General features: G+C 42.3%; 1 protein-coding gene and 1 long non-coding RNA gene across 2 annotated transcripts in view; one reads left to right on the plus strand and one right to left on the minus strand.

Moving 5' to 3' along the window:
* tgfb2 (transforming growth factor, beta 2) overlaps positions 1–21,733 on the minus strand; it is a 241,987-nt gene that overhangs the window by 9,638 nt on the left and 210,616 nt on the right. The window contains exons 3-5 of the mRNA XM_049583197.1: positions 4,844–4,976; positions 4,633–4,743; positions 1,890–2,070 (exon numbers count right to left, since the gene is read on the minus strand). Of these exons, the coding sequence (XP_049439154.1) occupies positions 1,890–2,070; positions 4,633–4,743; positions 4,844–4,976 (425 nt within the window). The remainder of the gene's footprint in view (positions 1–1,889; positions 2,071–4,632; positions 4,744–4,843; positions 4,977–21,733) is intronic.
* On the plus strand, positions 14,551–20,294 carry LOC125892896 (uncharacterized). The gene is made up of 3 exons (XR_007449810.1): positions 14,551–14,687; positions 14,905–15,064; positions 20,035–20,294. It is a non-coding gene; the product is annotated as an uncharacterized LOC125892896 (long non-coding RNA).

Genomic DNA, 21,733 nt, shown 5'->3' on the forward strand with positions numbered 1-21,733 from the left:
TCAGTGGGCACACTGAGTGTCACAGCCTCTGTAAAATTAATTATTTCCCTTGCAGGATTTGAGTCATCCAGTTGAATGACATTTTAAGTCTAGGGTAGCCGCACAATTAAATCATTTCATCCCCATTCAAGAAAGCTGAGAGCTAAACTGGACGTCAGCCACTCGTCAGCTGCGAAGTTTCTAGTGCACATGCTCTATTGGCCCATTGATGGAGAAGATCTGTAATTTTGAGCGCCCAGCAGCCCAGTGGGTAGAGCAGACGTCCCGTGTCCAAAGGCCATGTCCTTGCAGCGGCGGCCATGGGTTTGATTGTAGCCTGTGGCCCTTTGCTGCATATCATCCCCTCTCTTCTTTCCCATTTCACACTTAATACTGTCTTATCAATCAAAGGCAAAAAGCCCCAAAAACTATCTTAAAAAAAAATAAAAAGGTCTGTAATTTTATACCTAGGAAGTCAAACTTTTTTTAGCATCATGCACCATGAGCCACTCTCATAGAAATGAACTGGCCCCCACTTATAATACTGTGTCTAGCTCTCTTTATACATCCATGGCCTCATTAAGTTCAAGTCAGGTAGTAAAGCTCTAGGCCATAGCTGAAGATACTGCTGCTTGGATTTTACTCAGTAGTCTACAAAAGTTATAATGAAGCTTGCCTCACTCTGCCTGAAGAGCTAACACATGGAGGAATTTCATTACTTGGCTCCCCATTATGAAGTTTATGCCTACAGAAACACCCCTTTTGATGTCAATTTAATTGAAAAAGCACTACCCAAAAAACTGAAACACAGAGTAAAGCTCATAATTACTGCCTCTGGATTTTGCTGTCCATAGAGGTGATATGCAAATACTGTTACTGTCACAGTTTTGCATTCCTGGACACCTGCCCTTTTCTGCATGAGCAGTCATTCAGCCCTCAGTCAGTAATTTTCCACTCATGCTGCCCATACCACTCCTACATCTATACTTTTCCTGCTCCTGCCTATTCACCATACCCACATCATCACGCCATCTCAGTTCACCTGTTCCTTGTGCAAGACTCTCAAGCACTTTATTCTAGACTGATTTCCCGTTGTTGCCCCTGCCTGCCTCTGACCTGCCTGCTTCGTCTGATTTCTGGTAAACGCCTCTGTCCCAATCACAATCACAAGACCTGCTTCCACATCCTTGGTTCCCATTTGCCTGTGGGTGCTTGGAGCTACTATCCAACGACGATACTACAATGTGAGTTTTCCAGTTTTCTTACCTGTGTGTGCCACACTTGCCTTTGTGTGTCCTGGGAGTACTTACCTGCTGCCTTCTAGACCCTCTGCCTGGCCTCGTCCTACCCTCTGACTGCTCCCCTCTGATTCATCTGTTTGGACTGTGTACTTGACTGGTTCCAACTTTTTTGCCTTCACGACTGTCTCCTGCCTGCTCCTACACAGTACTGTTGCCTGTTATTGAGCTGAACTGTGTTTGTTGTTGGGCTGCCACCCCTGCTTACTCGCCTGCCTCTCAGCCTGATTCGGCCTACCAAACCAGCCAGGCTATCAAGGACTTTGTGGAGAGACATTGCTGGAGTGTTGAACTGAACTGTATGCTATTAACTTGCCCTGCTCTGTACCTGCTGAGCTGTGACAGTAAACAACATTAAAAACTGTCCCTGATTCTCTGTGTGCTGCAACTGGGGCCAAACATCACCCATTACAGTCACGTGGACACATTTGGCTGCTTATCACTGAAAAAGAACAACTAATAACAGCTCAGCTCGGAATACTTGGATTTTGTCATGCTTTCTGACACCTGAGGGAGGTCAAAGGTCAACATGTATAAGGAGAATTCACAGCAGAGAGAATCTCTTCGGATATGTGTGTCATGAGAGTAAGAATGTAGATTGCAGGTTTGTACCTAGAGCAGTAGGCAGCGTCCAGGGCTCTCTTGGACCGATGGTTCGGGTGCTGGGACTGGGACTGGGACTCCAGCCGGTATGAAGGCAGCAGCATGAGGAGAAGGTGTGGAGCCCGAGTGCTGTGTCGCCGCTTCTTAAACACCTTTAGGTCACCACTGTGAATGAAGCTGTCATCGATACCTGGAAGCATAAATGAGGTGAATGAAATGTGTCTCACTGTATGGAAGTAATTGTGTTAATCAGAGGATAAAAACATTAGATTTAATCCAATCACCCTTTATAGCTCACTAAGTATAGAGACTAATCGCAACAGGTAACAGAATCTTGATTTATGTTTGATCAGCACTTCATAGTTTTACTGTTCAATCTGAGTTTGACAGACTCTGGGGCAGGTCTCTCAGTCCACTTCTATACTCTTTGTGTCCATGGTGGTGGGCCTTATAGAAGTAAAAGTACAATCTGTAGTTTAAGCAACAGTCCTAGGGCCAGGACTGGATGTTTGCTGTCTTCCAGCGGAATTTTGCCGGAAGATGAGCATGGAAATCTCGGTGCTGATAAGATGAGGGAAGTTTACCACAGTTCATTTACACAGAGTACCCACATTCCAACAGTGGAACAGCTTTCCGACAAGACCAAGCACTTGTTGGTAGTCCAATGTTTTCACAACGAAAAGAAATGATAAAGTTACACTAAAATTATGTATAACAAAGCTTTCATACAGCTTTGCACACACATTACTCTTGGTTGGATTACTCGTAAATGCAGGGGTGCACAGAAATGCCACGCATATCACATGAAAGCGCAGGACCCGAGCTTTCCAGTGATACCACACACATCATTGTGCTGTCATCCCATCACGCTATAAATCCAGATCAATTGTCTACAAAATAAAAACCTGACGAATTTCTTTACAATCCATTATACAGATCTTGCTATTAATCACTTCATATAGTGAGGAATATCATATCTTACCACGTCTTAGGCTTGCGTGTGTTTCTCCCTATCTATCCATATTTGTAGTCCGGCTTTCAAGATGCAAATATCTCCATATTGTCCAGTTGACACTCCATCAAACTTTGTATGACAAGACCAGCGCACTTCACCTTTGTGCACCCAGAGAACTGTAGCCTAATTATGCATGCATGACAGGGGAGTTGTCCCCCCCCCCCCCCCCCCATGCCCAAAATGTCCCCCCAATATATAGCTGAAACTGAAAAACAACAACAAATAAACATTCAGGTCAGATCAAAGAGCAGCACAGAGAAGTAAGTCAAGATCATGTCGACAAGAAAACGTCCAGAATCTTTTTTTTTTTTTTTTACTGCAAACAAAGTGGCAAATGTTATCTTGGAGCACATCATTGCACTTGGTTGACTATTTTTCTATTATCTTAAATGCAAATATTGCATGTTTCTTTCAGATAAAACACATTTTTGACTTGTGAATGAGTCAATGGAATTTCTTGCAATAATAAAAAAAATACTGGCAATCATGTTTTTGGACAACTGTGAAGTGACAAAATGTCCCACCATCATGGTTCTTATATTGGCAGATTCCAGAGAGTCTCCCCTCTTCATATATGGCAGAATATGTCAATTTCCAACTTGCTATGGTGAGATACATGTAAAAACGAAAGAATTTAGTAACACAGATTTGTTTTTTTCATTGATATAAAAATTAATATAAAATACAGGCTCATAAAAGGACATGGAATGATGGCAAATCTGGTTAGCCCAGATTGTCCTGAAAAAAACAAAACAAAACAAGATATAGCATGTGTATGTAGCTTTTATAATGACTGTGATATGAGCTTAAAAGTAAAGGCAGTAAAAATACCCCAAAAAAGGCCAAGGGCCCGAAGGGTTAAAAGAGGCAATGTATCCCTTTAAGTACCCAGACTGGATCTACAATAATTAAAAATGTCAAAAATGAGATGTTGGAGCAAAGCAGTGTCTGGCTATTTGGCTGGGTCAAATGAGAAGTGGGGATGTGGGCTCTGTTTCTATGGTGAACTCAGTGGAAACTGCTTGTCAATCCAGTTCAGTGATTAAGGTCTATGAGTGAAAACAACACACTTCCTTTAGTGTAAGTGAAAACCAAAAACCTAACCCACCACACATCTCCATTGTTTGATGAGTTTTCACTTCTCCTGCTGCTCTGATTCATTTTCATCTCATGTCGCCATATACCACTGCTTTCTTGTGCATTAAGCCTGTGATAATAACTGAAGGCAGCCTTTGGCATGTCTGTGAAACACCCCATTCAATGTCTGTTTGTGACATACAACTGTCTCTTTGATGAAACTGGTGACACATTGGTTTAAGTTGTCTTTTTAATAACATTTTAGGTCTACATGTAAAAGCAAAGCAAAGCAATAGCTATAAACTCTGTGCAACATATCAGTCCTATAATCTGTATTAGAACCATCCTTAATTGCATCGTCCCTATCAAATAAAATCCAATCTAATCTAACCTAATCTAGGTTGCTGTCAGGTTTAAGCAACAAACTACTTTGGGTTTTGAGAAACAATTATGTTTTGGGTTAAAATCAGTATATAAGATGACCTTTATACATCACGTGAGTGACATTAGTACATGACGGTCAGACAGACCTAAGTTGCAGTAACTAACACCGTGTTGGTTTTGGTCTTTTCAAGCTTTCATTTGTTGACATCAATATAATACAGAATAACACCAAACTTATCCTTCAACATGCCTTAACAATTTTCTGAATCAAATAACCTGCAAACCGTGCCTCCAGCTCCTCACTCTTGTTGGGAATAATGTAGTTATTTGATGGTACAAACGTGCAGCAGGGGCAATGCAGGCTGATCTTGAATCCACTGTTTCTGTCTGTGAAGAAACAAAAGTCACACCAAGGTGATGGAACAATGTAACACATGCAATCAATGGTGAGAAATATGCTGCAATGATGGGAGGAATATGCACTAACCTCTGTGGTTCAGCCATTCGCTCACTGCCTCTGTCACGTCAAAGGACAGCCACTCTCCCTCTGTTTGTGTTCGTACCACCTTGCTGTCAATATATCGCTGTGTAGGAGATGTCAGGTCTTTGTGTCCTAAAATCTGTGTACACAATAGAGTCATGAAATGTCAGAGTTGTTTAATAGAAATTCCATTTTACAGCTGTTTATCAAAAAATCTTAGGTTTGTTTCATTTCGACAGTTGAGAATGCTGCCACATAGTCAGGTGGCACCAAACTACTATTAAGATGTTTATAGTAGTCTCACTGGATAAAAAGAAATACCCAGAGTTCTATGCACCACAGTCTTGACCAACAAGGACTCCAACCTTGACGACAAAATGAGTCATCTGTAATCACCTTCCAACATGACCCATATTACTGTTTTCTGCTCTAACACCTTTGTGGTTAATCAGAATCAGACTGCGTCTTACATTTTGCCAATGTGGCTTTCATACACTAGGAATTTGCTTTATTGTTTTGGTGCATAGACAAGAAACATAAATAAACAATAGACAGAAATGACAATAAAATTATCAAAATTAGTACTTAAAAATATGTATGATGTAACTTTTTAAAATGAAAGATCTAAGGTTAAGGTTTGATAAGGGTGAGGCAACTGAACTACTTTGTTACTGTTAGAGAAAGATTGTAGTCCTGGTTAAGAGACACGATGTGAAAGTTGGTACAACAATTTGTACCAAAGACCTGGTAGATATTGGAATATTTTACTGGATAAGCAACAACTTTGACCTGTTGGTGGTTTTCAGGCTGTTCTCATGCACTGTTCACACATTTTCCTACATAAAGTAACGCACTAAAATTCATATATATCCCTCGTAATGATGAGCGAGTAATATATGCATGATCCCTGTATCCTGGAAGGCTGCAATCACATGACCAATACACTGATGGGAGTAAAGAAGGAAGCGGAGGCAGCTTGACATTGTGCATGGGTCACAAAACACAGGACTTTCCCCCAGGAGATGTGTTCAGAACCGTTTGAACTTTGAGTGAACTTTGATTCACTTTAAGGTACATCCTCACCATGTTTCTTCTCCTAAACCCAATCACAGTAACTTTACTTGCCTAAACCTAACCTCTGTGACTTTATGTTAATTAAATACTGTCATTCGTGGGGGGCTAATTTGAAGGATATTGCAGGAACCGTTGTGTGATGATATGTTGTAGTGCCAGATGTCAAGTCAGTGCATTACCAAAGTCAGCAGGAAATAAGGCTGAGCGATACAAAGAAAATCAAAAATCAAATTATTTCTGACAAAATACCTCAATATCGATATTGCAGCAATTCACAAAATACTAACACAGTGTAATTTTTTGATGATCGGCAGTAATGTGGATATAATGACGAAGTGGATAAAGGCAAATAACAGACAGCTGGAAGAGTCTGGTAAGTTCAGAAAATTGCATTACTTCAATGTGATGCAGCCTTTAACACTAGGAAAAGACAATACTTAATGCCTTGCGCACTGAGTCAGTTTTTGTTTCTAAAAATAAGTAAGACCTAACATTGTATCAATAATGTTTGCACACAGAGTCCGAAACTTTGATTGGTCATTAAAATTTTTGGAACAGGTTTGATTTTTTTGGCTTTTTCACATCCATCAGAAGCTTTAGTGAGTTGTTTGATCAAGAATCAATGAAAAAAATGTTGGGGCAGGACACAGCTGCGTCAAGAATAAGAATAAGAATAAGAATAACTTTATTCATCCCCAAGGGGAAATTCAATTATCTGTCAGCTCATCTATTATATGTCAAAGAATTATAAAGCCTGATGGCTGTTGGTATATAGGATCTTCTGTATCTCTCTGTCCTGCATCGAACAGAGAGGAGCCGTCCACCACAGTTTTGGTCCATCAAGGAGTTGTGGAGTGGATGATCTGGGTTGTTCATGATGGCCTCGAACATCTTCAGTGTGCATCTCTCCACCACCTCCTCCAGTGTGTCCAACCTGACTCCATTCACAGAGCCAACTCTTTTGTCCAGCCGCCTTGCATCTTTGTGTCGGATGCTTCCTCCCCAGCAGACTGCAGCATAAAACAACACACTTACCACCACAGACTGATAAAACATCTGCAGCATCCTACTACAGATGTCGAGAGATCTGAGCTTCCTCAAGAAAAAGAGGCGGCTCAGCCCCATTTTGTTGAGAACGTCTGTGTTTATCAATCAATCAATCAATCAATCAATCAATTTTATTTATAAAGCCCAATATCACAAATCACAATTTGCCTCAGAGGGCTTTACAGCATACGACATCCCTCTGTCCTTAGGACCCTCACAGCGGATAAGGAAAAACTCCCCCCCAAAAAAACTTTTAACGGGGGGAAAAAAACGGTAGAAACCTCAGGAAGAGCAACTGATGAGGGATCCCTCTTCCAGGACGGACAGATGTGCAATAGATGTCGCACAGAACAGATCAACATGGTAAATTAACAATAATCCGTATGACACAATGAGACAGAAAGAGAGACAGGGAGACAGAGACAGAGAGAGATGCAGGACAGACAGTAATCACAATAGCTTCCAACAACATAAATGAAAGTAATAATGTTATAGTTATAATTCTGGCTATTGTGGTACAATATGTTGAAAGTATATATTAATATCAGATAGTATACATATGTGACAATAATCATATGTGTATAATAACAGTAGAAATGTGACTAATGATAACAGCAGCAGCAGGAGGCATCTGGCAGAACCACGGCAGCAGCACAACCACACACGTCACACCATCCAGGCACCGCTGCGATATAAGTTAACCTGCGAGACAGTGGAGCACAAAGGCTCTGGAGAAGAAGCCGAGATAGTGACATGCAGTACGGCCGAGTTAGCAAGATGCAGTAACAGGACATGAGAGAGAGAAAGAGAGAAGGAGAGAAGGTGCCCGGTGTATTAGAGGGGGTTCCCCGGCAGACTAGGCCTAAGTCAGCCTAACTAGGGGCTGGTACAAGGCAAGCCTGAGCCAGCCCTAACTATAAGCTTTATCAAAGAGGAAAGTCTTAAGTCTAGTCTTAAATGTGGAGACGGTGTCTGCCACCCGGACCACAACAGGAAGATGATTCCACAGGAAAGGAGCCTGATAGCTGAAGACTCTGACTCCTGATCTACTTTTGGAGACTTTAGGGACCGTGAGTAATCCTGCATTCTCAGAGCGCAGTGTTCTGGTGGGATAATATGGCACTATGAGCTCTCTAAGATATGATGGAGTCTGACCATTTAGAGCTTTCTAAGTTAACAGTAGGATTTTAAATTTAATTCTGGATTTTACAGGGAGCCAGTGCAGAGAAGCTAAAACAGGAGAAATATGATCTTGTTTCTTAGTTCCTGTTAGTACACGTGCCGCTGCATTCTGAATTAGGTGGAGGGTTTTTAAAGACTTACTAGAGCTACCTGATAATAGGGAGTTACAGTAATCCAGCCTTGAGGTAACAAAAGCGTGGACCAATTTTTCTGCATCTTTAGGGACCAGTCCAAATTATTATCCAGGTGTACACCTAGATACTTATAGCTTGGCACCACCTCGATGTCCACCCCACAGGTATTCACTGGCTGAAGAGGGGGCTTGGACCTGTGGAAATCTATGATCATGTCCTTGGTCTTTGAGGTGCTCAGGAGGAGACAGTTTTTGTGACTCCAGTCACTGAACGCTTTTATCAGGTCCCTATATTCAGACTCTTGCCCATTCCTGATACTGCCACAATAGCAGTGTCATCCGAGTATTTCTGGATGTGGCAGGACTCAGTGTTGTATTTGAAGTCCGCTGTGTACAGTGTGAACAGGAATGGAGCCAGGACAGTCCCTTGTGGAGCCCCCGTGCTGCTCATTAATGTCCCAGAAACACAGTTCCCCAACCTGACATACTGTGGCCTTCCTGTCAGGTAATCTGTGATCCAGGAGATAAAGGAAGGATCCACTGCCATCTCTGTGAGCTTGTCTTTGACTATGTTGGGTTGGATGGTGTTGAATGCGCTTGAAAAATCAATCATCAATATGATTCTCACACGAGCGCCAGGTTCCTCCAGATGAGCTAGGGCACGGTGAAGCATGTAGAGGACAGCATCATTCACTCTAATGTGTTGTTTGTATGCAAACTGCAGGGGGTCGAGTTTGTCTTTGACCTCAAGTCTTTCAGTAGGCGTAGAATCAGCTGCTCCAAGGTCTTAATGATGTGCGAAGTGAGGGCTACTGGTCTGAAGTCATTAAGTTGAGCTGGACATTTAATTTTTGGTACCGGCACAACACAGGAAGTCTTCCACAGTGCCGGCACCCACCCCAACTGTAGACTGAGGTTGAAGATCTTGTGGAGAGGTTGACACAGTTGGGCAGCACAGTCTTTAAGGAGCCTTGGACACACACCATCTGGGCCAGCAGCCTTCCCAGAGCAAAGTCTTCCCAGCTCCAACCTCACCCCCATCTCTGTGACAGACAAGGGTGGAGGCACAGGTGTAAGAAGGGGGGTGGCTGCCACATTGGAGTTGTACACAAGTTGTGGAGGTGGAGGTGATGGAGGAGGAGGAGGAGGAGGAGGAGAAGCAGCATTGGAAGTGGGAGTGGCTGCCATATCAAATCTGTTGAAGAACTGATTGAGTTCATCAGCTCTTTCTGCATTACCCACCACTGGCTGTCTTTTCTTGTTGTTGTAACTAGAGATGGTGTTGACTCCTCTCCCCATTTCACAGATGTTGCTGTGTTGTAGATTCCCTTCCAGTTTCTTTTTGTATTCCACATTTGCCATCTTAAGTCTCCTCTCCTCTCAACTCATGTTGCACTTGTTTGAGCCGTGCTTTGTCACCATCTCTAAAAGCTGCCTTCTTCTCATTGAGGATTGCCTTTATGTTACTGGTAATCCCAGGTTTGTTATTGCGGAAACAGCGTACAGTCTTTGTAGGTATGACTGTGTCTCTACAGAAGTTGATGTAATCAGTAAAACAGTCAACCTGTCTATCAATGTCCATGATGTTCTCCTCTGTTTCCAGCAGCACATCTCAGTCTGTGCATTCAAAGCAGTCTCTTAGAGCCCCAGTAGCCTCTGGTGTCCATTTCCTAACTGTGAGTTTAGTTGCATGCTGCCTCCACACACAGGGTTTGTAACATGTCTGCAGAAGAACCAACTTGTGATCTGACCTGCCCAGTGGTAGTAGGGTAGTGGCTCTGTAAGCTTCTTTGACATTGGCATACAGCAGATCAAGGGTTTTATTTTCTCTGGTTGGACACTTAACAAACTGTGTAAATCCAGTCAGGTGAGAGAAGAGGGAAACATGGTTGAAGTCTCCTGATATTATCAATAGTGCCTCAGGATGTTTAGTCTGTATCTTAGCAACAAGTTCATGGAGAACTTCACATGGAACTTCAGCAGTTGCCTTGGGTGGGATGTGCACAAGTATTGTTATGATATGATTGATTCCTCTTGGTACATAATATGGCCTCATACCAACTGCCAAAAGTGGACAACACATCTTCTCCCTGACAGTAATATGTGCAGGACTGCACCATCTCTGGTTCACAAATAAAGCCAGGCCCCAACCTTTTTTCTTGCCACTAGCTTTAGAGTCTTTGTCCAATCATATGAGAGTGAAGCCAGGTAGATCCACGTTGGAGACTGAGATATTTTGATTCAACCACATTTCTCGTAAAACACAGGAGACTGCACTCACGGTATACTTTCTGAGTCTTCACAAATATCTCCAGTTCATCACGAAAAAAGCTCCTCTCTTGAATAAACTCTTCTCTTCACAGAAGTATCCATTAGTAGTTGAGAAAAAAAAATATATATAATAAAAATTTAGTAAAACTAAGTAAAATTGCAGAGCTACCAGACTTTGGTGCTACTAGTTGAAGCGCATGTTCTAAAGGAGGAACGTGCTGCACATTGAGTCTAATTTAAAACTGCTGCCTAAGGCTAAACATATTTACGTCGACGGTAATGACACCCGGTTACGCCAATCGGAGGTCACAAAAATTAATGTTGCCTCGGTGTGTGAATATTCTAAAACTATGTCGGACTCTGTAATTTTCTCTGGACCCCTTCCAAATCTGACCACTGATGAGATGTTTAGCCGCATGTCATCATTCAATCACTGGCTGTCCAGGTGGTGTCCAGCAAATGATGTGGGCTTCATAGATAATTGGCAAACTTTCTGGGGAAAACCTGGTCTGATTAGGAGAGACGACATTCATCCCACTTTCGATGGAGCTGCTCTCATATCTAGAAACCTGGCCAAGTTTATTACAGTGTTAATTCAAAACCCTGACAACCCAGAGTTGAGACCAGTAATCAGAGTTGCAGTCTTAAACGCTTCTCTGAGCTTCTAGTGCAGTTACCCACCCACAGAGTTATAGAAACGGTGTTTGTCCCTCGACAACATAAATTATTTAAATTTAAAGTCAAACAAAGAGGAGTTGTGCATAACAACCTAATGAAAATTTAAAGGAGCAATAAACAAAATTCATCATTTCTAGATTGAAGTAAAAAATTGCTATGTGAAGAACTAGAGGTGTAATTTCATCTGGAGTATAGCATGATCTCACACACCCTCTCTCTGTGTTGATCTCCAGCCCATTGTTTACAAGCCGGTCCGGCTGTGCGTTCATGTACGTTCATGTGAATCCCCCCCTCCTTCTGCAGAGAGCAGAACCTCCACCTGAAGACGACCAGGATCTGACATTACCTCTAAAGAAACAACGGTTGTTGGCGAACATTGGCCTTACATTTCCAAGGTGGAGAGGACTGCAAGAGTTAAAGGGGCTACAAGCCAGAAATCTTGGTGTAGTTCTGGACTCAGACCTAAATTTCAATAGTCACATTAAGACAATTACTAAATCAGCCTACTACCACCTTAAAAACATAGCAAGAATAAAAGAATTTCTGTCTAAACAAGATACAGAAAAACTTGTTCATGCTTTCATTTTCAGCAGGCTGGACTATTGTAATGGTGTCTTCACAGGCCTGAGTAAAAAATCAATCAGACAACTACAGCTCGTCCAGAACGCTGCTGCCAGAGTCCTCAACAACACCAAGAGAGTGGAGCACATTACACCAGTGCTTAAATCACTGCACTGGCTTCCAGTGTATCAAAGGATAGACTTTAAAATCTTGTTACTTGTCTATAAAGCACTAAATGGTCTTGGGCCTAAATACATCTCTGATATACTTGTACGTTATGAAGCATCCAGACCCCTCAGATCATCTGGAACAGGTTTACTTAGTGTTCCCAGGATCAAAACCAAACAAGGTGAAGCAGCCTTTAGTTTCTATGCTCCCCGCCTGTGGAACAAACTTCCAGAATATCTGAGGTCGGCTGAAACTGTCAACTCATTTAAATCAGGGCTTAAAACATTACTATTTACTGCAGCTTACCAGTGAACTAGAGATGTAATTTATTGTTAGGATAATCTGTAGCTATTGTTTTTATATTTGTCTGCTGTTGCTGTTGCTTTTGCTTTATGTTTGCTTTTTAAATGCATTTTCTGCACTGTTTTTCTTGCTTTTAGCTTTTGTTTTTAATGATCTATTGTTCGTAACGTATTTCCCTTGTAAAGCACATTGAATTGCCTTGTGTATGAATGGTGCTATATAAATAAAATTGCCTTGCCTTGCCTTGCCTTACAATCTGACTTGGAGCTAGCTCTTCTTCTCCTGGACAGGTACAACATAAAGTCAAATGTCTGTTTTAATTAGTGTTACAGTAACGTTAAGCACATGTCGCTATGTCGATTCAATTAAATTTAATGTTACAATCGTAGCATGGGTTAATGTCCGGAGCTTGAGTTATTAGCAGCTCGGTCCCAGCAATGGGTCAGGCGTTTCGGTTGTGTTAGGTGTGTAGCCCAGCTAACATTTGCAATTAGCATTGTAAAATGTAGCCCAGCGGGCAGCCTGGCGGCTGTGTTTAGCTATTCCCCTGCCTACTTCAATGATGATGGTACCTTTAATAAATGGAATATATTTGCTGAAATGAAGGCGAGGCTCAGTGACCAGAAGAGCTCTTAGAAGCGCTCCATAGCTGCAAGCTACTCCAGTAGCTGTAGTAGCTCTAGTGCTAACTCTGGGAGCTAACACTAACATTCCTCTCTTCTCCGTGAGCCCGCCAGGCTCACAGGCTCACGGAGAAGAGTTGGAACGTTAGCATAGCAGCCGACTACTGCTAACGCTAATGTCCCCACGCTTCTTGGCTCCGACTCACTGAGCCTGAAGCGTGGGGACGTTAGCACTAATGGGCTGCCATGCTAACGTCCCAACTCTTCTCCGTGAGACCGTGAGCCCGGCTCCCGGCTCAGTTGGAGCATTAGCGTGGCAGTCAAGTGTTGCTAATGCTAACAGGAAAGCAGGGAAATAGCTAAACACAGCAGAGGCCGAGAGTGAGTGAAAGACATTGCTAACTGCTAAACTAAGTTGGCTGTTTAGGTTTTATTTCCTCGCCCCTGTGGCGAGTGAATCTGCCTGCAGTGAAAGCAGGGGCTAACTGGTGCTTCCTCCTCAGGCTCCACTTCACTCAGCTGCTAACACAGCCAGTTAGCCTCCGCTAGCTTCCCAGCTAGCGGCTCTCCGTTTGGATCCAACCGGAGCACCAAGCCCTGGTTTGTTAATCAGGTTAATGTGGGAAGAAGCAGCAGGTATATCGGGCAGCTGAGTGAAGCTGAGTGAAGCGGAGCCTGCGGAAGAAACACCAGGACCGTCTGGATGTGATAGTCCGTGGAGGTGCTGTGGTACTCGCCGGCACAGACGAGGCAAGTGGGGGGGTGGGGGTGTTGGAGAGCTGAGGTAGAGGGAGGAGTGGCTCATGACACACTTTGTTTTGCTCTGCAGGCAGTGCACAACAGCGAACCTAGCGGTGAAACGATTTTGCTTATTGCTCCTTTAAACCTCTTCTGTGACGGAAAGACAAAACAGGAGAATTAAGTGTGGACTGTTAAATATCAGATCTCTAATCTAAAGCAGTGTTAGTAAACAAATTAATATCAGATAATCATATTGAATTACTCAGCCTTACTGAAACCTTGCTATGTCAAGATGAATATGTCAGTCTCAATGAATCCACTCCTCTTAGTCATAATCATACCCACATTCCTCGAGGCAGCGGCCGAGGAGGGGGAGTTGCAGTCATTTTTAGCTCTGGTCTGTTAATCAGCCCTAAACCTAAACTAGATTATAATTCCTTTGAAAGCCTAGTCCTTAGTCTCTTACATCCAAACTGGAAAACCTCACAGCCACTTTTATTGTTTATAGTGTACCGTGCTCCTGGCCCGTATTCTGAATTTGTATCTGAATTCTCTAGAGCTGTATTCTCCTGGTCAACTGGTCGATTATTTGGTCGATATGCTTTCGTCTGACCAAATTCTCACTGGTCGAATAATCGCTGTGTTAATTTTATGAGGAGAAAAGTGCTACATCAGTAGCATTCCAGGATTAATCCATTATTTCCTGCGGCAGGAGGGACAGGCTATGTTACCTGTGAAAATTGGGGTGTTTTCAAAACACCCCCTTTGTTTACACAACATTGAACTCGCCCACCCTAATGCTTAGCATCGTGGTGACATAGACCTCCTGTCTGTTTCTGTATACTGACAACGTTTGACAAGCATCTGCCGCATGGGTGGATATCTTTAAATTTAATACTCTTTTGTCCCAGCTCATCAAACGTTTCTGTTACGTCGGCTTTGGGTCGGCCCAGCGCCGTAGAATGTCTGCCCACATACAGAAGTCGCCACAGAGGCGGAATTTCATCTCTGCGGTCTTTGTTTGGAACTGAGCTCGCGGGACACAGCATCTCATCACAGTTGGTTTCAGGTAAGCTAATTGGAATAAATTGGCAGAAAATAGCTATGTGGTTTCTTCTGTGACCGTTAAAAGAGGTTCCTGGTGAGTGGCGAGGCACGACTGGGTGTATATAGCACATATCCCCACCAGCTAACATTATCTTTCGTTAGCTGTTAGCTAGTTTAGCAGTTTAGCTCATGTTTGCTAACAGGCTACAACTGTGGTGTTTTCATTTTATTTTCCCTAGTTGACGTTATCTGCTCATCTGGTTATCGTGAGCACTCGTTTTGGGTTAAAGTGGAAGTGCCCGGAGCTGCCACCCGTGGTCCCACGGCCCCCCGGCATGACCTCCGGGGCCCTGGACAGGTGCTCAAGTGTGTGTGAGAGGAGCGGAGAGGAGCGCGGAGGTAAGGCGGGGCGGGCCAACACTGTGTATCCTAGAACGGGTGCTCAAGTGTGGGTGAGAGGAGCGGAGAGGAGCGGGGAGGTCAAATAGTGAAGTTTAAGGATGCCTTTGGTATGTTGTTAATGTGATTTTATGGGCAATTTATCAGTCAAGGTCTCCTCCTCTGCAAAGCAAACTGACCCAGTGGCGCAGTTTTGAAACCACTGTTTTTCCGAGATGAAGGACTGGTTGTTGAGCTGCTGTTAACAGTTAACGGAGTTAACGCCGGATCCCGTTATTTAACAGTTTCAACACTAAATTAAGCAGAGTGACGAACCCAAAGCCTTCAATCAATACAGTGGTGAAGAAGTTGGGATTTGTTTCTTGAAGTTACGTGCTCATTTTTGATTAAAGGCCGACGTCTTGGCAATGAGCAAAAGCTCTCCCTGCCACGTCTTAACGATCTAAACTTGATACATCGGGCCGAAGTCGGCCAGATGTATGTGTGCTATCTGGGTTGTTTTGTCTGTGAATCTTGTGAATTGTAATGGAGCCAATTTATGTGCCATTACCTTTGCTAAATGCTGCTGTTGCCCCTGGTTTTATATGAGAACAGGGAAAGATCGCTAGTAGCTAGGCTAATTTACACAATGTAAAATGCCATGGACTTGTGCTAATAACGTTAGCATGGTGTAATGGTGGGGGAAATGTGTCCAGATAAAGACAAGTGTTTGTCTGTCAATGCTGCAATTTATAATGAAGCCAATTTGTGTACTTGTGTTTGAAATCGTCTCTATTAAACCATATTTAATGTGTGTTTTGTATCAACTAAACTTTACAGCACAGAGTCCTTCACTGCCGACCACAGTTTAGTTCTTAAATCAGAAAGTTATTATTGTAGGTGATTTTAACATTTTGCATTTCAACATTTTAACATTTTTTTCATTTTGATGTTGATAATGACTCCCTTGCTACTGCGTTTATCACATTATTAGACTCCATTGGCTCCAGTTAGGGTGTACATAAACCCACTCCCTGTAACCAAACCCTCGATCTGGTTCTAACGTATGGAATTGAAATTGATAACCTAGTAGTCTTTCCGCAGAATCCCTCTATCAGATCATTATTTAATAACTTTTGATTTCTTTCTACTCGATTACACGCCACTCAGCAACAGTTACTACACTAGGTGTTTTGTCAGATAGTGCTGTCGCAAAATTTAAGGAAATGATTCCATCGACATTAAATTTAATACCATGTTTCTGTAACAGAGGTTTCCCGTACGGACTTTAAACTCTCCCGAATTGATCATCTTGTGGATAGCACTGCAGGCTAGCTGCGAACAACACTCGACTGTGTAGCACCACTTAAAAAGAAGTTAACAAAGCAAAGAAAGTTCGCTCCTTGGTCTAAAACTCTCAAACCCGAAAATTAAAACAAATATCGCAAAAATTTTAAAGGAATTGGCGATTAACCACACTGGAAGAATCTCGTTAAGTCTGGGAAGACAGTCTCAAAACATATAACCTCTTATATCTCCGCAATGTCAGAGCAAAATTAATCAGCATTAATAGAAGAAAATAAAAACAACCCCAGGTTTCTTTTCAGCACAGCCAGAGAGTCTTGTATTCCTTTAGCCCTTAGCAGTGATGATTTTATGAGCTTTGTTAATGACAAAATTCTAACTATTAGAGGCAAAATTTATGACCTCCTAGCCTCAAATGGAACCATTCTGCCCTCAAACACAACTGTAAGACCTAATATATATCTAGATAGCTTCTCCCCTATTTCTCTTCAACAGTTGACCTCAATGATTTCTTCATCTAAATCATCAACGTGTCTCTTAGACCCCATCCCAACTAGGCTACTTAAGGAAGTCTTACCTTTAGTTAACACTCACATATTAAACATGATCAATATATCTTTATTAACAGGCTATGTACCACAGTCCTTTAAGGTAGCTGTAATTGAACCTCTTCTAAAAAAGCCCACCCTGAATCCAGAGGTGTTAGCCACTAGGCTAGCACGGGAAGATTAGAAATCGGTCTATACTTATAGACCGATTTCTAATCTTCCCTTTCTTTCAAAGATCCTTGAGAAAGTAGTCCCAAACCAGCTGTGTGACTTTCTCCACGATAATAATTTATTCGAGGAATTTCAGTCAGGATTTAGAGTGCATCATAGCACTGAGAAAGCACTAGTTAAAATTACAAATGATCTTCTGATTGCTTCAGACAGAGGACTCATCTCTGTGCTTGTTTTATTAGATCTCAGTGCGGCATTTGACACAATTGACCATCAAATTCTGCTACAGAGACTTGAACATTTAATTGGCCTAAAAGGTTCTGCACTACACTGGTTTAATTCTTCTTTATCTGATCATTTTCAGTTTGTTCATGTTCATCATGAATCATCTCTACGTACTAAAGTTTGTTTTGGAGTTCCACAAGGTTCTGTGCTTGGACCAATTCTGTTCACTTTATATATGCTTCCTTTAGGTAACATCATTAGAAATCACTCTGTAAATTTCCATTGCTATGCGGATGATACACAATTGTATTTATCGATAAAGCAAGAAGAAACGGATCAATTAACTAAATTTCAAAAATGCCTTAAAGACAAACACCTGGATGAGCTCCAATTTCCTTATTTTAAATTCAGACAAAACTGAAGTTATTGTTCTTGGCCCTAAACACCTCAGAAATTATTTGTCTGATGATATAGTTTCTCTGGATGGCATTGCTCTGGCCTCTAGCACTACCGTAAGAAACCTCAGAGTAATATTTAGTAATTTTTGTTTTTTAACTCCTATTTAAAACAAACCTCACGGGCTGGGTTTTTTCATCTGCGTAATACTGCGAAAATTAGACCTATCCTGTCCCAAAAAGATGCAGAAAAATTGTGTGTGGTTGTGCTGCTGCCGTGGTCCTGCCTGATGCCTCCTACTGCTATTATTATACACATCTGGTTATTGTCACATACATATACTATAATATATTAATATATACCAACAACATATTGTACCAAAATAGCCGTAATTATTATTATAATATTATTACTTTCATTAATGTTGTTGTAAGCTACTGTCATTACTGTCTGTCCTGCATCTCTCTTGGTCTCTCTCAGTCTCTCTTTCTGTAAAATTTTGTCATACGGATAACTGTTAATTTACCATGTTGATCTGTTCTGTACGACATCTATTGCATGTCTGTCCGTACTGGAACAGGGATCCCTCCTCAGTTGCTCCTCCTGAGGTTTCTACCATTTTTTTCCCCGTTAAAGGTTTTTTTGGGGAGTTTTTTTCTTATCCGCTGCGAGGGTCCAAAGGACAGGGGGATGTCGTATGCTGTAAAGCCCTCTGAGGGAAATTGTTATTTGTGATATTGGGCTTTATACATAGAATTGTTTGATTGATTGACAGTATCCTTTTATAATTCAGATAGCTCACTTTTAACAGGTCAGATAGTAATATTTAGGTGGATGATGAAGAGGAAGATGGATGTGGACCACACTCACAATGCGGAGACAGATAGGGTGGACGATTACTGCCCCTTCGTGCATCTGTGGTGCCATATATGAGACAGGCAGAAAGTGGTAACAGCCACATAGATAACTTCAGTGGAGAGAGGCAAAGAAGGAAATGTGTCTTATCATTTTTTCACATTTTGCGTATTTTTGCAACGGATAGAGCAATAAAATGGACTCAGTGTGCAAGGTTTCTGTGCATAGCATTTTTTTTTCAGACAGCAGATTTAAATAAAGCATCCAAAAACACAGACTCAAAGCCATAGCAGTATTACAATATCAAAAATCTAAAACAAAATCTAGACTCATGATTATCTGTATCACATTTCATTGCTATAGACTACACCTTACAGTTGTGGAGATATATCATGCTGGACCAAGGTGGTGGACCACCTGACACTGATCATTTTGAGTTTTGGACCGAATGTTCTTTTCTGGAGAGGACAGTCTTGTCCTGTCACTTCATTTCCTTTGCACTTTGTTTTTGCTCCTGTGGCCATGGAGCGTTATGGTACAATCACTTTTTGTGGCACAATCCACGGTGGTAAAATAGTGAAGGGTTGCTAAAGCACAATCCACTATGTTGTTTGTCTTGAACAAAGACGCACTAATTGCAGTTTCCTTGACTGTGTCAGGTTTCTGATTTTCTAAAAGTCTGACCTGCCACTACCAATTTTGGCCTATTCTGATTTAATTCCTATCTAAGAACTATTGACAGCATACACGAACATGTTTGAAACTTGTATTCAAAACCACTGGAAACTTGAAATATTAAAACTAACTATCAGATGAGGGTAGACCACTCATATTGATGTTGTTATTGTGTTATACCTACCAGAGGTAAAGACACTAAGGGCCCTATTTAGATGGTCTAAAACACAAAGCACCAGGCGTGCTGCGCATGGGAATGTCCCAGTCACTTGCTAGTTAGACAGCGCGTTTTCAGACTGTGCGCCATGGCGGAGAGTCTAAAAGGGTTGGACTTACTCTGTGAATTAGTCATGGGTGTGTTTTGGGCGTATCATTCAATAAGCCAATCAGAGTGTCACCTCTCATTCCCTTTAACAGAGGTGCGATTGGAGCGCATGGCGGAGAGCTAGTTAGATGGTGGACCTACCAACTGCAAAGAGTGAGCGTTTTACAACTGAGGAGACAATAAATGTATCTCTATATCGACTGTCCCGTCACATCTGATGTCAGATCAAAGGGGATTGGCACCGTTTGGTACGCATAATGGAAACCCAACCTGATTTGATTACAGTAACACAGCTGCAAACTGATAAGTTCACATCCCTCTCAGCCAGCCACAAACAGCCACAGCATCAGATCGGGAGTATATATTCAGCATCTGTCATCTTAGAAAAGCCAAAAGAAAAGAAACAGAGTGAGACTGCGAGAGAGAAAGAGAGAGCGCGTGCATGGGAGAAACACTGTCAACAAACTGTAAGTTGTTCAATTTTATTTTAGCCCGGGAGGTTAGAGAGCCCAGCTCCCTCTCCAGCATCCTGAACACCCCCACCCGAAGGTCCAGGAAGGGCTGGTCCCGTGGCTGCACCCGGGCCATCTGGTCTGACTGTGCGCGGGCTGCGGAGCTTCCCCAGGGTGACCCCGGCTGTGCGGCGGGCTGTGCAGCATATACATATACATTTATACTTGTAGGGCTATAAGTTTACGTTTTTAGTTCACAGAAGCTGGTTATTGTTGTGTTTATGTCAAAATAAAGTTTATCAAACGTTTTCACATCTTTGATTTTGTGATTCACATGCCAAAATGATCACAATTCATTTGGGAAAGACAAGTTCATTTTACAGGCTATGCATCATCAGCCCGTGGAGGTCTGCTCGCAGTTCCGTATATTCGGACACTGCGAGCTTGGACCTCCCGGATTATGATTACCATTATTACTGTGATTAGATCATTCTGATTAATGACTGACCATTAAGACGTGTTTCTGATAAATATTTTAATGTGCACAATAATAACCTTTCACAATGTAATGATATTTTTATTTATCTTTTGCATATGTGTGGCTGCTCCGTGTGTGTCTGAGCAGAGTGCACGCGCGTTGTGCACCCACCTAGAGATGCATATTACTAACTTGTTTAACAACGAAATACTGCGCCATTGACTTTAGACCAGGTTTTTGTTGGTCACTGGCGCATTTGCTTTTTACGTCATCTAACTAGCAACGCGCCATGACTGCTCCTGACCACTCCTCATTTTTAGACCAACACACCCAGAGAAGTGCAAGTTCATTTGCTAGTTAGATGACGGGGCGCAAGGCGTGAAAATGACAACTGCGTCTGCATCTAAATAGCAATGACACTTGAGACATGGATTATGCGCCCTCCGCTGTCCGCTTTAGACCATCTAAATAGGGCCCCATGTGTTTTAGCATCTTCCATCCACATACATGTAACATTAGCATTTGCTTTGCTACAGTTTCAAGCTACTTATCAACTCTGTGATTAAAACAGCGTGGTATACCTCAGTCTCCTAGTTAGCTATTATACCATGTGCAGCATGCATGGGAATAAATTATGACTTTCAAGAACAGGTTGCAGCAGTGCTCAGAAAAGTCAGTTACTGTCCATGCTGCTGTTTGCACGTGCCTTGGTAAACATGCGCTGTGCCCAATTCCCAATTAAATTTCATAAATAAGCCTATTTTTTCATTACTGAATATCCGTATTCATTACTGAATATCCGTAGGGCTACGCTATTACTGGTGTGTCAAGGCAGAACAGCAGGGGCACAATTTCTTCCTAGTTCAACCACGTAGTAGGGCCTGCACCGCATATTAAAGAGTGGAGAGGTTGCACTTGCAGGCATTGGGTGTGTCTGTGCATATTTAGTGAATGGAACGCGCATGAAGCCTAGCGTCTTGGAGTTGGAAGGTAAGCTGCTGCGGCCCACGGTGCAAATTTATCAGCGGACAGTTGTCAAGTAAAGCCGAAGCGTAGTATATAATACCACTACACATTGATGGATTACCATCATCATGGACATGAGGAAATTCTTTTGCAGAACAGAGGAGGTAGGGACAGGGAAGCAGCAAGGAGAGATGAGAATGAGGGAAGATCATCTGGTTAAAAGTCTAGTGGTTCAAACTTTTTGTCTGTTGTGTCTACACCAAAAACATGAGTCTCACAAATCACGACCCCAAA

This window comes from Epinephelus fuscoguttatus, linkage group LG8 (genome assembly GCF_011397635.1).
Source record: "Epinephelus fuscoguttatus linkage group LG8, E.fuscoguttatus.final_Chr_v1".
NCBI lineage: Eukaryota > Metazoa > Chordata > Actinopteri > Perciformes > Serranidae > Epinephelus > Epinephelus fuscoguttatus.